Source organism: Chionomys nivalis, chromosome 6 (genome assembly GCF_950005125.1).
Source record: "Chionomys nivalis chromosome 6, mChiNiv1.1, whole genome shotgun sequence".
NCBI classification, from domain to species: domain Eukaryota; kingdom Metazoa; phylum Chordata; class Mammalia; order Rodentia; family Cricetidae; genus Chionomys; species Chionomys nivalis.
The window spans coordinates 81404991-81422144 of NC_080091.1; the positions used below are offsets into that span (position 1 = coordinate 81404991).

Below are 17154 nucleotides of genomic sequence, written 5' to 3' on the forward strand. Positions count from 1 at the left end.
TAATATAGACAAAATGAATATTAAAGATATAGAAGCAAAATTTTTACAATGTGAAATTCAAAATATCATATGCACACAGTGGTATTCTTATGTCAGCCATAACTAGACATTGTTATATAACGTTATTATTAAATATACGAAGACTTCATCCAGATGAATTTGTCTTTTGTTCAGTAAAGTTAATAAATTCTGTGAGCTATTTTTAAATTAAAAAACTTAAGTAATTTTGTTTTTAGAGTCAAAGTTGAAATTACGTACCTATTTATGTTATAGTTCTTTTTAAGACAATAAAGAACTGTAGTAGTGCTTGAAGAAAGTTTTGAAAAATTAGCCAAAAATACATCTTGGTGATTGTCGTATTGCTGCTAATCTTATGCTTTTAGATGAATGCACTTACATTCTTACTAGCAAGGGGAAATCTTTCATGAAATATAGGTGGTTCGGTATGTACTGGAGTGGTTCATATTGAATTACCACTTGATTTTGTTCTGTGAATCCTTTAAGTCAGTTGTGCCCATGCTTTTCAGGCATTGGAACATACAGAATGAAAGTATTCATTCTTGCTTGCAATGCCTTTTACTTAAAATTTTGTAAAAGTGTATTTATAATATTATTGAAGTATATAGAGTTAGAAATAAAAATAAAGAATACACACCTGTTATTGTGCCTATGTAAGGAAATATTTAAAACCTCATGCATAGTATTTCTGGACCATTATCTTCTTGTCAGTAAGAGAAATCCAACTTTTTTTAAATTTTTTTTTTTTTTTTTGGTTTCTTGAGACAGGGTTTCTCTGTAGATTTTGTAATTCTGTCCTGGAATTAGCTCTTTTCTATCAGGCTGGCCTCGAACTCACGGAGATTCGCCTTCCTCTGCCTTCAGTGTGCTAGGATTAAAGGTGTGTGCCACCACCACCCAGCTGAGAAATTCAATTTTTATGAAAATAAGTGTCATTGAAAAACTTGTCAAAACAACACTGTATGGAGAAAAAGTCACGATTTTACTAAAATAAATGAACTTTTCACAGTAATTGAATTCAAATCCAAAGCTTTAAAGAAAGACATAAACTCGAGGGCAGGATGCAGCGAAGAATGCATCATGTTTGGTTGGAATGAGAAATTACATAGACTATAAATTAATATTCCCTTATGGCTTCTAAAGCCTGTGGCTCAGAACACAAGAGATTGTAAAAGAGTCGAGAGAAGTCTCTGACCACCTTTCTCATTTTTGCTCTTTTGAATTAGCTCTGTGGCCTCCGGTCAGGTGCAGGCTCTTTTGATATTAGTTGCCTCACTTAACGAGCCACAATGAGCTGGGAAGCATTTGATTTGTTGACAGTTTAGCTGTTTATTTTAAACTCTCCTTCTAAAGCTAATTCAAAGTTTTAGATGTGATTGCCTCTTCCTCTTAAAATGTGATGCCTTTTATGAAAAGTAAATCAATACGTAAAATATAAAAACTCTTCCTTTAGCTAGTAAAATTGACCAAAATGTGAATATATAAAAATGTCAACTCATAAGATTTTACAATTTGTATACACTAACAAAAATCTTAGTGTCAAAAAATAATACTCGTTGAACTACAAGTTGGTGTCTGCTAAAGTGATATGGCCCAGGAGTTGTCTTGATTTTATTTCCAGTTATTTTCACTTTTCTATAAACAAAACAGCAAAAATAATTATTGTTCTGCTCTGAATTACAGATAGGTTTTCCATAGAGTAAAATTTCTTTGGATTGTCTTTTAGATCATCTACTGGTAAAATTTTTTGTTAAGTATGACGATGCTACAATCCAAAGGAAACTTCCTATTGAGGATGAAAGTTTTTCTTCCACATATTGGGAGGCAAAATATTAAGTGGATTTAATATTTTCCCTGTAGTTAAACATCTTCTTAATGTGAACTTCAAAAATGGCAGCCTTGATCCTTTTATTTTAAACAACTCAGCATCTCTCCAGGTACAATGGAGAAAGTAACCCTTGTACAAGCAAAGAGAAGAAACACAAGTAACCAAAGAAAACAGTTATGAAAACTTCAACTCAGGTTTTCTTTCTGTGTTTTATTTTTAATTCCACTAATGTTTTCTAAAAGCATATGATGTTCCTTTAGCGGATACTTTCTAATATCACATACATATTATATCACAAAGCACTGATAGAAATAATCATAGTTTAGCCAGATGTACGTCTTTAATCCCAGTACTTGGGAGGCAGAGACAGGAGGAATCTTTGAATTTAAGGCTGGTCTGATCCACAGAATGAGTTTCAGGATAGCCAGGACTACACAGAGAAACCCTGTCTTGAAAAAACAAAAATAAAAATAAAAAACAAAAAGCGAAACAATGACAGAGAAAGAAAGAAAGGAAGGAAGGAAGGAAGGAAGGAAGGAAGGAAGGAAGGAAGGAAGGAAGGAAGGAAGGAAGGAAGGAAGGAAGGAAGAAAAAGAAATAGTCAAGCATTCTTTGGTTCATGTGACAATTTTAAGTGTAATATAAATGGTTATGAAACTTGCAAGCTATAGAAACACTAAAGCGTCATTGTACTGGTGTGTATTAAGGTGGAGGACCCTTATATTTTGACTAACATTTTAGTATTTGAATTATGAAAAACCATGTAACACAGACTCATGGATTTGGGGGCAGTGAAAATGATATCCTGTGACTCTTTTTTCTGCATATCATCAATTTGCTTTTGACTCACGTTTCTCCTATTGTCGCTGTGAGCTTACTCGTTGTTTTTTCTTTCCTTTTCTTCATGCTGTCGTTTAGAGCCCTACAGAGAGACAAGTATGGGAGTAAAGCTAAACATTGCATATCAAATGTAATTTTTTTCAGTTCACTTTTATTGCATCACATATAGATGATGTAGTTATTAAAAACAGTTCATCTCACAATTTTCAAAACGAAAGAACCTATAAATCGACTTCTATAAATATCTGCTAATAGAGATTAGACGCTTTGTTGTCTGATTCTTTTATTCTGTCACATAATCAACGTAATTGTTAAGTCTCATGTAGTGTTTGTGTGAGTTAAATTGTTTTTAAATTAAGCATTTTTTTTTGCAAAGTAACCCATAAACTTTTAATTTTAATTAGTGCATTCCATCATTAAAAATGTGTCCCATTGCAACATGCCCACCTTATTTTCTATGGCTGTTTTAAGTCCAATACCAAATGCATTGACAACAAAAATAAAAAATAAATAGCGTGTTTCAATGCATCGGCACCATTACTCATAACCATTATGCATATTGTCCCAGCCTCTTCCACAGCAATCACCTGTCATATGCAGCACTTTAAGAAAGCATTTACTTTTTTTTCTTAACATTGTGAATTTGTGTACCAGATATTTTATGACATGAAAATAAATCGCTTCAACCTATGTCTGTGGTGACTGCTTATTAATGGATTTCACGAGTTGCTATTTTTGAAATTTGTTTTACTTGAATGTAAAGCATGTGAAAAGTTCATATAAAATTGGCATCTATGTGACATGTTGTTTCAACGGTCATCAAACTGGGTTTTCATAAACATACAAGTGCATCACAGATATAGAATGGGTGCTATATTTTCAAAATTTAGAAGTGTATTGTGAGGTTTAAGAGAATTTTTCAAGTAAATTTTTTGAAAATACCCTTCCTTATTTATCAGCACTGGCTAAATGTGTAGGTGTTTTTTTTTTTTTCCTTTGTGGATGTGCTCAAAGTGATTTATGAAACTATTATAGATTCTTGAACTCTGCTTATTGAAGGGAATGCAAAAACCTTGAAGAAGTTTGTGGTTAAATTTATTTCCCTGCAGATGTTTCTTGCCAGAATAAAATGTTTATCTTCTTTCTAAGTAAATTTTAATACATCCCAAGTCATCAGTCACTATAAGATGGTAATTTTTAATAATGATGTCCTGCTTTTAGGAATAAAACCCTGTGTTTTTACACATTCTTCTGTAGTATTTTCAGTGACCCTGAATAATAACTTATGGGTTAATATATAGTAGTAACTAAAGTGATTACAGTAGAAAAATCCAAACACTTTTGAAAGTATATATAAATTATTTCGATGTGCCACTTATTTGATTGGGCATTATTTCATGACTTGCAAATTTAATCTAATCCTTTGGTGGTTTTGTACGCAACAATTATTTTAATCTTCCTAAATTATATGTCAAATTACCAAAAGCTGCTTTTCTTACTTTTGAATTACATATTCAAAGTGCCACACATGAATTATGTTATAGCTATTTCAGAGATATGTAAAGTTAGAGATCATGATTTAACTGACTTTGATGTGTATAAATTGAAAGCAACAAATGACTATATAAAAAACTTATTTTAATTTGCCAGTTACAGCTAAATGCACTTCATGTATCAAATTCCATTTCTTTGAAATTGGAAATTAATAACATAGTTTTCTTAAAATTTATTTCAAGTATTTCTGTTCTACTTAAAACATTTCTGTTAGTTTTTTGAATTTTATATACATACATGCTGACATGTAAAGATTTAATATGCTTTTTGTTTCTTTCCATTTTATATTTAAGATGCTAGCAATTTATACATATTTTAGGTTCCATGAATGTTTCTGCTTTTGTGTTTGTGTGTGTATGTGTGTGTGTTCAATGGCTCATTGGATATAAATGTCATAGTGTCTTGTAATCTTTTTCAGAGGGGCTTCTGAACAATGCCAGGGATACAAGTGTCATGGATACTCTACCACTGAATGGTAACCATGGCAACAGTTACAGCATTGCTGGCGGTGAATACCTGAGCAACTGTGTGCAAATTATAGACCGTGGCTATAACCACAACGAGACCGCCCTAGAGAAAAAGATCCTAAAGGAACTCACTTCCAACTATATCCCTTCGTACCTGAACAACCACGAGCGCTCCAGTGAACAGAACCGGAACATGATGAACAAACTGGTAAACAACTTAGGCAGTGGGAGTGAAGATGACGCCATCGTCCTGGACGACGCAGCGTCCTTTAACCATGAGGAGAGTCTGGGCCTGGAACTCATTCATGAGGAATCTGATGCCCCCTTGCTGCCCCCGAGGGTTTACTCCACCGAGAACCACCAGCCACACCATTACAGCAGGAGACGGCTCCCCCAGGACCACAGCGAGAGCTTCTTCCCTCTGCTAACTGACGAGCACACAGAAGATCTGCAGTCACCGCACAGGGACTCTCTGTACACCAGCATGCCGGCCCTGGCCGGCGTGCCCGCTGCAGACAGCGTGACCACCAGCACCCAGACCGAAGCCGCAGCGGCCAAGGGTGGTGACGCCGAAGATGTTTACTACAAAAGCATGCCAAACCTGGGCTCCAGAAACCACGTGCACCCGCTGCACGCCTACTACCAGCTGGGGCGCGGCAGCAGCGATGGATTCATAGTTCCTCCCAACAAAGACGGGGCCTCTCCGGAGGGAACTTCCAAAGGACCCGCGCACTTGGTCACTAGTCTATAGAAGATGACACGGAGATGGCAGCCAGCAGGACTGCAAAAACCCAGTGGACCATTCTGAGTTGACATAAGCAGTGGTCATCCTGTGTACTCCGACACCTGATGCTGTTCTCAAAAGAGAGACTCTGACTTTTTTTTTTTTAACTTGAATTTTTAGTCGGCCCAGGGGAGAAAGCTCACTGCTGAGACCCTCCTGTGCCCCGTTCTTCCCCATCCTTTCCCCTCAGATGGAGACTTCATTATGTTAATGAACGAGATATGAAGAAAATGGCGCTCATTGTGGCCTTGTTGAATTATGTTGTGTTTGTTTTAACATCTCTGATGCTCTGTTACTAGAATCACAAGGACCTGTTGTTTTGTTTTGTTTTGTTTTTTAAAAAAGGCCAGAACAATGGTTTGAAATTAGTAACAATGCTGCATCTAGATTGGAGTGCTGGCCAGCCGTAGAAGCAGAGAAGAACTGTATTACCTAGCGGTTCACGGTCACTCACAACCTGAGTTCACCACAGCGGGAACAGCTGTGGGAAATAAAAACAAAACAACACAATGAATAATCTGACGGAGGGGAATTCTAGAATTATATGCTAAGTGCATATTTTATGATTTGCTGTATTAACTGATGATAAAACTAATGGCAGAAACAAATTGAACAATTTCTATGTAATGTACAGATACTAGCATTGCGCATATAGTCAGCTTTCTGTTCCTCCAGAATTTGAGTCCTGTTAATGTAGTGGCAAAGAAGAAATTTTCTTTTGTGCTAGTCTTGCAAGTTTGTCTACCAGTAAAAGAGCCAAGTTTCCTTCCTTTCTTGTTTTCTTCTTTTTTTTCTTTTGTCCCCTCCCCCCACCTCTTTTTTCTTTAAAACTTCACCTGGCAAAAAAATAATAATAATAATAATAAAGAAATGAAGCTATCACTTTATAAGAATCATTTTCTAGTAATGCAAACAAATTATTTTTTACAAAAAATAAAATAAAATAAATAAAATTAGACGTCCTTCCCTCACTATATATCTTTATCCAGCCCGAATATTTCCAGAACCATTTTTTTTTTTTTTTTGCAAATTAGAGCAAGACAAATTTTATGTTTCCTGGGCACATCTGTTGTAATGCAAAGCATATTTGGCAAGCAGTTCATCACCAAGGCAGTAGCTATGATTCTAGAAGCTAAGAGGTGTCTATAGAGCTAGAGGGGCTTCTGCATGTGAAAAGCTGTATTCAATAGGCCTTCCAGTGCTGAATGCGCAGTGTGACCCCCTGAGGGCGCCTGCACTACCAATTGTTAGAGGAATTTCCCTCCCTCCTAGTGAGAGTGGAAAGGTCAAATTATTTTGAAATGATTTTTTTTAAAGTCTTCTGTTAACAGGAAAATTTATTTATTTGACAGGATTTTAAGTAATGTAGGAATACAAATGGTAAGTTAGCAGCACATATAATTTTTTTTAAATTTATGATCCATTTTGTATGGTCTCAAGTTGGATGACCTCATTACTAATATTTGTTGTAAAAGTGAAACTTGTTTGCCAACCAATAAACAACTGATTGAGATTTAGAAGAGATTGTTTTGACGTATGTACTATATTATCAAGTATTCTCTTCATTTTTCTTGCCTTTCCTTTCTTCCTTTATCAGAATATAAGCTTCCCTTATCTTTTGTGATCCAAGTGAGCCACACCAAAGGAATCAATCTAAGTTCAATATATGAACACAGCATGGTACAGGGTTTGCAGACAAAGTCAACCAAGGAAATGGGATGAGCTGAAGAGTAACTCACACTCAAGCAGTTAACAATGACCACTGTTTGCTTACTTGTAAAGTGTCACTAGGCTTGTGTCTAGAAACACGTTCATTCCATGGTTTAAATGTCACATTTGACAGAGTCATCTTCCCCCCCACCTTTTTGTAAGCTCCATTTTGATGGAGGAATTTGCATATGTAAATTTACTCAATTGGCTAAGAGATGCATGCAATAGAAATAGCGCAGAGCATATTCGTTGAAGAGAAAGAGGATAAGACCTTTAAAAATGAACACACAGTATTAGGTTTCTTTATGGCAATCTCAAAGATAACTTGTTGTGTAAATTCTCCTCCTCCATCTCTCTGACTCCCATTTGTAGTCTTCTGTGTCATAACCCTTTGTACCTTCATGCCTCATATGTCTGACAGGTTTTACAATATTTTTCTTTTTTTCAGCTTATGGTGGAAAAAATAAGGACACAACTAATTCCTTCAAAAGAACTTCTAAATCTTGCACTTCTGCTGCCTGCAGCTACTGAGCAAGGAGCCCCACTTAGAATAAAACTCAAATGAACTTGCCCAATTACATTTTCTGCAGTACATCCTGCGGCTTACTTTATTCAAGTCTACACACTAGCCATCTACAAACAATACATCAAGATGGGAAACGTTGAGAGTGGGATTAGCCAGTTACCCATACAAACTTTAAATCCTGTGACAGAAGAAAGCTGTGTTGGATCAGAGCAGGCGTTATTCTGCGAGCCACTTCAGAATCCATGAATCATTCCATTTGAGTCAGCTGACGTGAATATTTTCTTTAAGTCCATGGACAGTTTAGTTAGAAGGAGAAACGGTAGCATTGGAAGTAATTAGTTTCCCCTGTGACTATAATGGTAATGATAGCACCCAAAAGTTGTTTAATTCATGTAATGCTTTTTATATATACATAAGTATATATGTGCCATATATATATTTGGTAATCTACAAAATCCTTTTGTGGGCCTATCTAAGGCAGCCTTGGAAATATTCATTTTATCCTGTGAACTTCAAGTATTTGTGCTTGCTTTGAAAACTCTAAGTGAAAACAGTATCAGAGAAAACCTGGTTTCACGAAACAATGGGAAAGCTACTTCAGTTCAGCTTGCTCGGTACTCTGATAATGCTACCTTCCTATATGAAACTTTTTGTTTAATTACACAGAATTTGAGATAGGTAGCCTCCCCATTTCTACAGAAACAGCTTGACGGAAGATCACTTGGATACATAAATCAGTGTAGAAGGCCTTTGCCATATTATCAGTTAACTTTGCTCTTGCATCAAGATGAAAGGGTCATTGTAGATGTCTCATACATATTGACTGCTATGCTTCACAATAATAAAAATCCCCAAGTTTTCAAATGAAGGGAGTTTCTATTCCCTATTTGATTCTAATTAAACAAAACAAAAAGTGGATAAAGAATTTGACTTTTCATCATTTCAGTAGAAATTTGTATATTCATTTAGTCTTGTTTATATGAGCTAAAGTCCTGAAACTGCCTCTCATTCCCCCATCCGCCATTTCATGTAATGCCACTGACCTGTTAACACTGTTGTTTCCTCACTCTGAAACCTTCTGTTCTAGGTTTTCAGCACCCTATGGCATTTGTGATATGCTTGTCTGCACGTCTTCCATGAAGTAGATTTCTATCAAATAGACTCAGTGTACATACACAGAACATTACTTAGCCAATTGAAAGAGAAAGTCAGGTAAATGAAATAAACCAATTATTGCTTCCTAGTAAATAATATTTTTGTAATATTTTACACTTGAAGTTTTCTCCTTGTTGCAGTCTTAACGTGATACTTTGTCAGGGCAATAGCTAATGGACCTCAGGTTTAATTGATTCTTGTATTGCAGGCTTGTTGCATAGCCAATATTGCTAATTGATGACATTTATAGGTAGTGATTCAGAGAAGAAAATTGGTTAGAATTCAGTTAAACTTTGTGGACATTTCTCTTTGTTTTAATATAGTAAATTTGAACACATGGAAAATAAAGGTCCAAGTCTTACACTAGAATAGTCTTAATGTATCAAAATTGGCATAAGAACAATTACATCGAGATAAACAGTCAGGGAATTTTATTAAACAAAGGCAGGTATTTAAATTACTCATAATTTCCTGTAAAGGAAAAGTCCATTGTGACTCTAGATTCAAACATATTTTATGATATGTACTGCTTTAAGACCACCAGCATAATTTTAAGAATTGACACAGTAAAACAATATTTAATAATTAGATTTTTAATCTTCAGTGTCAACTGAATGTGATAGATACCCTGACTTTAAAGGTAACATTAAAAACTTTCATCAGGGACTGGCTCCAGTTTTTTGGAAAGAGGAAAAAAATAGCTCAACTCTTGATCAACTCTGTACTGAATTTTGCCGTCTTCATATTAATGAAAATATTAAAATTTTGAAGTTGTTCATTAGTATTTGAATAAAATCATTTTCCTTGTAATATTTTGGGGTAAAAAAAACACCACTAGTAAAATAGGTAAACAAACAAAAACCATTTTACCTATAAACAGACATCGATTTAAACTTAAAGAGTCAAAAGTAAACAACCCGAAACTCTAACCTGGTTTTAAACAAACGTGTTGTCTTTAAAACAAATGCCAAAAACCACATTGACATTAGTGTTTTACTCTAACATAAATAATTGCTATAAAATACTATAAAATGCTATAAAATTTTTATAAAATATAAAAAGTACAAGCGTCCCAGTATCTTATAGTCGAGAATATAAAGATTTAATTTCAGTTTTAGTATCTCATAACTTGTCACATAAACAATTACTGTGCATTTCTAATTAAAATTTAGATTTCCTCACATCAAATTTTAGGAAGTTGAAGACACAGAAGGGATAAAAGGGCATGGAAAAACAGGTTTTGGAAACATTTTTGTATAAATGAATTCTATAAAAGAATTTTCTTGGAGTTCATGAAATAGGCTCAAAAGAGTATACTTAGTTTTGTAATCAGAAAATCTTAAACCATCTTAATGTTTTTAGACATCCATACTTTCATTTGTAATCCAAAAGTATAAATAGTTGCAATAGTGGCCTGTGTCCTGGTTAAGCCACAGGGGACATGTCCACGACAATCACTTACCCTGACGATATCATGTTTGCTTTAAAAAGGAAATCAGTCTTTTGTCTTTCACCTGTACATATGTTTACACAATATAATTTTTTATAAGTTTTCAGAGGAAGTAACTTTTTTACAGTTATTAACTTGGTGTGTTTTATTCCCCATTAGCAAGGTAGTTACTATAGTTTTGTATAGTCTCATTTTAAGTAATTACCTAGTCTTTTCTCAAGAACAAAAAAGCACGTTTGACTCTAGCATTTTAAAATTATTATTAAAACGTCGATTCTAAATACTTTTTTTTATTCTTCACCTGTCTTAACAGTATGTCGACTATACTTTTTCTCATTTAGTACTTTTCCTGCCCCCTATAGAGCATGCTTAAGGTAAGCAGGAAACTGGTTTAATGTGAAGATGGCAAAAAAAGAGTTCAAGGACACCAACTTCTTTCAATAAGCTACTCTTTTTAGAGCCAAAGGATGAATGGAAGGAATCAGAACCAGATTGGCATATTTTGTCCAACTACCCAAGACCTACGTTAGATCTATAGAGAAAAGGCTTCTGGGGGGAAGGAATAAAAATCACTTAAAATGATAAAAAATCTTTTGAACCTGATGCTACTGATGTGTTAAGAAAAAAAATTGTACTATCCCATATTTTTTATCATTTTAATACCACAGAAAATACAACACACTTTTTGCTTAATAGGTATTTCTCATAGGGTTAGATCTTGTTGTAAAGACATTTCAATATGTCATAAATATTTCTAAGATATAAGTATTTGCTTCAATTCACCTTCCCTCTCTGATCTGCTGACTACTATACACCAACACACTTAATGCTACTAGTGGCTTTGTGGTCTTTAAAGCTTTGTTACTGCTCTCTAGTATACATTGAATTGATATTAGAAGTGTCTACAAAATAGCCAGCCAATATTCTTTGTACAAAAATAACGTGTTCTATATATTAATACTGTTGACTTTCCAAATTACTATCATGCTGAAAGTATTATCCTCAAGTCCTATCTTCAATTACTGCAGACAGTTCACTCAATCTGCAGAGTTGCACATGGGATGGCCTATTAAAATCCCTGGTAATGCAGAGCATCTGAAGGGATTCCCAGTGCTTCCTTCATCCTAGAGTGTTGAAAGGAAGATCTTGAAGGAAGAAGTTCATTCGGCTTCTGAAGATCTGAGTTAGACATTGTCCTTTAGACCCGATAGTTCTACATTGGAAGGCTACAACTTTTGCTCAAAAGAGGAGGTTGCCCAGAATTTACTTAACCCAGAATCAGAGTAATTACACTCAAAGGATTTAGATATGTTTTACTGGCCATACACTGCCAAAGTTCATGCTGCATTAAGCAGAAAATAGCTGTAAAAAATAGACATGCAGTAACTTTGTAAAGCTTAAAAGTTGATTTTTTTCCCCCTGATGGTTGAAACAGGCAAAATGATCCTGACAACATAATTGATTGACTTCAAGAGTTGTCTCACAAAATTAACGTACCAATGAGACTTGGGAGTAGTGGTTTTTTCAGAATTAGAATACAGCGGCTAGGATATCACGGCCTCTTATGCTACAATTAGAATATCATTCTATAGTATTGTTTTCAGAGCCTCAAATTTCAACTCTCCCAGTGGCTGATGATTTCACTGACATTCTGAATCACAAAAGTCAAGGAAAATCACTGAATTTTGCTTTTCACACCCCAGTGGAGCATAAAGATTTCCTTTACCATTCTGAATAATAAAAGATGTTGTGTCTTAAAGAACTATCGATAGCAGGGTGTGTGTGTGTATGTGTGTGTGTGTGTGTGTGTGTGTTTGTATGTGCTTTGTAAACATGTCTCCTTTGTCTATGTATTCTAACATGGATGTTAATATTCTAACATCTAATATGTCCTGTAAACTATTGTAGCACAAATAATACAAAGCCAGATACAGATATTAGGGTTCAACCTAAAGATCAGAAAAGCAAAAACAACCAAGAGCCCTTTTCTTCTTTGAAATCTCCAACCGAAAAAGAGCAAGTTCCTGTTTCCCTCCTTATAATCGTTTCTTGTGCTGGGATTAGAAGCATGCACCACCACTGCCAGGCTTCTATGGCTAACTAGTATGGCTGCTGGGATTAAAGGTGTGTGCCACCACTACCTGGCTTGTATGGTTGACTAGTGCTGTTTCTTTGCGTTGACCATCAGCCAAACTTTACTTATGAAAATACAAATAATATACCACTATAAACTATAAAGTCAAAAACAATAGAACCAGGTTGTTTTCCCTTGACATCTTTGAACAAATTTTACATGAGACAGATAATTGGGAAAGTTTTACATATTGTATTTCTTCACAAGATTTAAATTTAATTCATGATATGCCTCTTAAAAATAGTTTAATTCCAAGACTAACGACTAACCAAGCTATTCCTCACAAATATGAAAGATCACTTTTAGAAGCAAACATACAGCTATTGTGACTTTGGTGTCAGAGAATTCTCTGATAATCACACGACATTCTTCTGACCATGCACAATAAAATATCAAGCTATTGGATCCCCACTTCCCTCTTGTACAATCTTTTTATCTTTTTTTTAATGCTTTGTACAATCACTTGTAAAATCATGAGCTTCAAAAGTCAATAAAATGTCAGTAAACAATCAGTGATGTAGTTCCTGTTGTCATGTGGGGACTTGCAGAGCTTTGGTTTTGAGGGAGTATTTCAAACTATAGGATTATAACTAATAATGTATTTCCTGTGTCTCTCATACTTCAACCCTGCCTACCTTCTCTCCCATACTGGACACAAAGTAGGAGGACTTGCTTTTCTTTTGTTTTTAAAGAACTGTTAAAGTGTCTGTCAGACATTTGTAACCTACCGGAAGATAAGTGTTATTCATTTACTTTTTGACCTTGAAGCTTGACATCAAAAATATATAATGAAATTTAGCCTTATATCTTCCATGTCATTTTAATTTCCCTCATCCAAACAGAATCATGAGAGCCTGCTGTGGAACCCTGGGTTAAAGGAGATTTTCCAAGCTCTGTGTTGTTGCAGGTTGTTTTTTGAAATAAGGGAACACTATGGATTAGTAAATACTTTGGATTGCATAATTGATATTATATGTTTATCATTTCATGACATCAGAGATTTTGATTATCTTTAAATGATTATACTACATCATTTTAATAAAAGAGGTAAGGTACTTAATGAAATATCGAATAATGGGTCTCAAGGATTTTGCAGAACTTATTTCACTGGGCAGTAAAGCATACACATGGATGGCTGTTGCAAACAATCTACACTGAGTGGACACAAGTGAGAGCAAGCGGCCAGCAAAGTTTCCTTACATCTTTCTATCAATTGAAGCATTCCTTAGACAAGCCTGCCTTGGCTTTGTTTCTGTCATATACCAATTCTATGCCTTTGAACACATTTTTAAGAATAGGGTTTCCCTACCTTAAATATTGAAATGTAATTTTTATGTGCTATATGAACTTATAGGCAAAAAAATCATCCAGAAGATTAAATTAACTCTAAGTTAATTGTAAGTAGAGCATTTGTGTCTATTGATTCTATTAGCTTCCTGTCCCCAATGTTTAGATAATAACAATATGATTCTAAATTAGATCAAAGTGCCACTCTGATGCGCACGACCGTCTTATGACATCATCAGACCATGTAGCATATTTCTTAGCATTCACATACGCAGTTTTCCAGTATTCTGTCTTTACTGAATAATCTTACAGGCTGTTATTTTTCAGTGCAATAATGCACCATTTATATTTTCACTCAGATTTAGCTGATTGTAAACAATGTTTTTTTTGTTTAAAAATATCTGAAAGATGTGAAACTAAACAGATTTTTTTTTTTTTTAACTATAAGATTTCAGAGACTGTGCTGCCTGGATATCATGCTGCTTCCTAAGATTATTTGACTCAGAAATCCTTAAAGGCACTAAAAAATGGTACACAATTGAATTATTCACTGTGAACTCATTGTTAGGTGAACATTTTTGTATCTAAGTAATATAAGTCAGTGAAATTCTGGGGTTTGACTCCCCTAAGAGTAATTGGCTTTCTAAACTATGAAAAACAATCTTATAAAAGTATCTCCCAGATGGTGGCTTCCAGTTCCTAGGTGGAGGTAGAAAAACTGAGATGAATATTTCTAACCATAACTTTCCTTTGAGTATATATAGCTTCTTAATTTTTATTATCAAATGCTCATTTGACTCCAAAAACTGAAGATAAAACTGCAGTATATTCTTCATTCAAGTGTTTCTCCTTTAAAAGTGCATAAAATTAAGGTGGCAATCTTTTTAAAATCGGTGTTCTGACATGGTCTAGTTCATAATTCTAAACTGTAAGCATGTGCCCTGAGACTACTCCAGCTAGTACCAAGATGCTTTGGGTTTTTTTTTTTGTCTTCTGTATGTCACCGACTTTTCCTCCCTCAAACGTAGTTACTTTTATATACTCGGAAATATATTACAGAAAAAGTTTCCATATATTGTTCAATATTACCTAAAAGTCAATAATTAACGTGGTTGGAAATAAATACATGATATATCACTTCAATAGTATCAGAGATAAAAATCCTCACTCTGACACTGTACTAATTTGTTAAAAATGACATAGGAAAATTGGAGACTATATACAAATAAATGTATATATGCTTATGCGTATGCAATATATATACACACAACACATATGTGTGTGTTTATGTACGCACAAAGTTGGCCACCAGCTGCAGGCTCTGTATCCTGTGGACCAAACCAACAGCAGATGGAAAATGTTTGAAAAACAGTGTGTCTGCCCTGAACATGTAGAGACATTTTCCCTAAACAACACAGCATAATGATTTATATAACATTTATACTTGAAAGATACTATGATTAAACTAGAAATTGTTTTAAGTTTACTGAAGAATGTTTAAGCTACATGCAAATATTTTAACATTTTGTATTAAGGATTTGTTCACTTTCTGATTTTTTAAATCCACTATGGGACCCTAGATAGATCCCAGTATATACTTAGGTGAGGAAAATGCATGTATAATTGCCTGTATAGTATACACATATATTATGCATAGATATATAATATATTTATATAAAATATACTTGTGCATATAGTAATTACACATTATGAAAAAAGGCTTGGCTAAAAGGCATTCCTTTTGATATTTATTTAAGATATACCAAATATAATTAATAAAAGTAAGCAAACTAGTTTGGTCATAAGAGAATCATCTGATGTGTAACCAGAAAGACTTGTGGGATTTTTTTTTTTGCTTTTTGTTTTTTCGAGACAGGGTTTCTTTGTAGCTTTGGTGCCTGTCCCGGCACTAGCTCTTGTAGACCAGGCTGGCCTCGAACTCCCAGAGATCCACCTGACTCTGTCTCCCGAGTGCTGGGATTAAAGGCATGCGCCACCACCGCCCGGCAACTTGTGGGATTTTTATTTATCTGCAAAGTGAGGAATAATTACACCGATACATAGAGAAAAAAAGTGAAAAAAAAAATCAAAGAATGTTTAGAAAGTAAAATAATTTGAACTTTTAAAAATAAACACTTTAATCTTTATTATTTTCATTTCTTTTATTACAGTATTATAAAGCTATAGTTTACTATGAAAAAGATTTTTATGAGTAAAAAGTCTAATACAGTAAACATTACCAGCTGTACACTTAACTCTGAGAGATTTCATCTAGACTTTATTCCCAGACACAAGCGCTTTATACAATGTTTCAAAGAGATCAATTGTTTTTAAATTCCTAGACAAAAAATTAAATAAAATGTTATGCCCATATTGGTGGAGATTCCTTAAGTTTATGAAAACCGAAACAGAGCATGGTATTAAGGAAAAACCTGAGTAACTGAAGTATCCAACCCATACACTGAAAGTGCTCTTTGAGATAACACTTTAAATTTAAGACTCGTGTATGAATTCTCTTTTAATTTGGAACAGAAAAGATTAATTAAATCTCTTATTTTCATCTTTACATTCTTGCTGATAGGAATTGAAAATAGATACATGACATTTAGACGTAGCCTCAATTCTGCCAATTAAGTTGGATCCCCCAAATTAACCTACTTTCAAATGTTGGAGAAAAATATAAGTTGTATTAAAATATGCATTCCTTATCTTTCATATTGCACTTCTTAAAGATAATGTATTTTTGCATTCTTGAGAATACAATGTTAATTTTCATAAATTCACTGTAACTTATGTAAATAAATCCTTAATATTCTATTATATACAGAAACAAAGGAAGAAATAGATTCATAGTAACAATTAAATATTCTGTTCTTAAACCTTTTTTGATTTTTAAATTTTAAGTAAAATTGATTATGCTTTCTCTATTACATAATAAAAGAGTCAGTATGCCTTACAGTTGTGACTGATGTACAGATAAACTGCCAAAGATTAAAAAAATAACAATAATTGCTATTAATTGAGTCTTGAGAATGAACAGAAATAATGTGCATGGAGGAAATGTCAAGATGAATACTTGACCCTGTGAAGGGCAGGACATTAATGATCCAGTTTTGCATCTTATTTATTCATTTTTAGAGGACGATGAACTCACCTCTCTGTTCTGCCTTTATGATAAGGGTCAATAGAACAGTCTGCTCAGTATTTTCCAGCCTTCCCTTCATGAGAACCACCTCAGCAAAACCGGATCTCTTGTGAGTTTCAAATATTAGTAAAACTCAATACACACACATTGATATACTGTGCAGCTGAGAGTGAGAATATTAAAATTAACTGTGTATTAAATGTCAACATTTACATTGTTATTCTTAAATGTCCTTAAATATTAAAAATAAGCAGAA

General features: G+C 34.1%; 1 protein-coding gene across 15 annotated transcripts in view; it reads left to right on the forward strand.

The window, feature by feature from the left end:
• The window catches only part of Adgrl3 (adhesion G protein-coupled receptor L3), a 742119-nt gene that overhangs the window by 707663 nt on the left and 17302 nt on the right, over positions 1–17154 (forward strand). For 4 of the 15 annotated variants that reach the window (XM_057771780.1, XM_057771783.1, XM_057771788.1 and 1 more), the window contains 2 exons: positions 2765–2782; positions 4659–7405. The exons of 1 other annotated variant lie outside the window; for it this stretch is intronic. In XM_057771780.1, coding sequence (XP_057627763.1) covers positions 2765–2782; positions 4659–5458 — 818 coding nt within the window. In that variant the 3' untranslated portion in view covers positions 5459–7405. Of the gene's footprint in view, positions 1–2764; positions 2817–4658; positions 7406–17154 lie in introns of those variants that run through there. 10 more of the 15 variants (XM_057771791.1, XM_057771793.1, XM_057771792.1 and 7 more) reach the window with 4 other exon arrangements.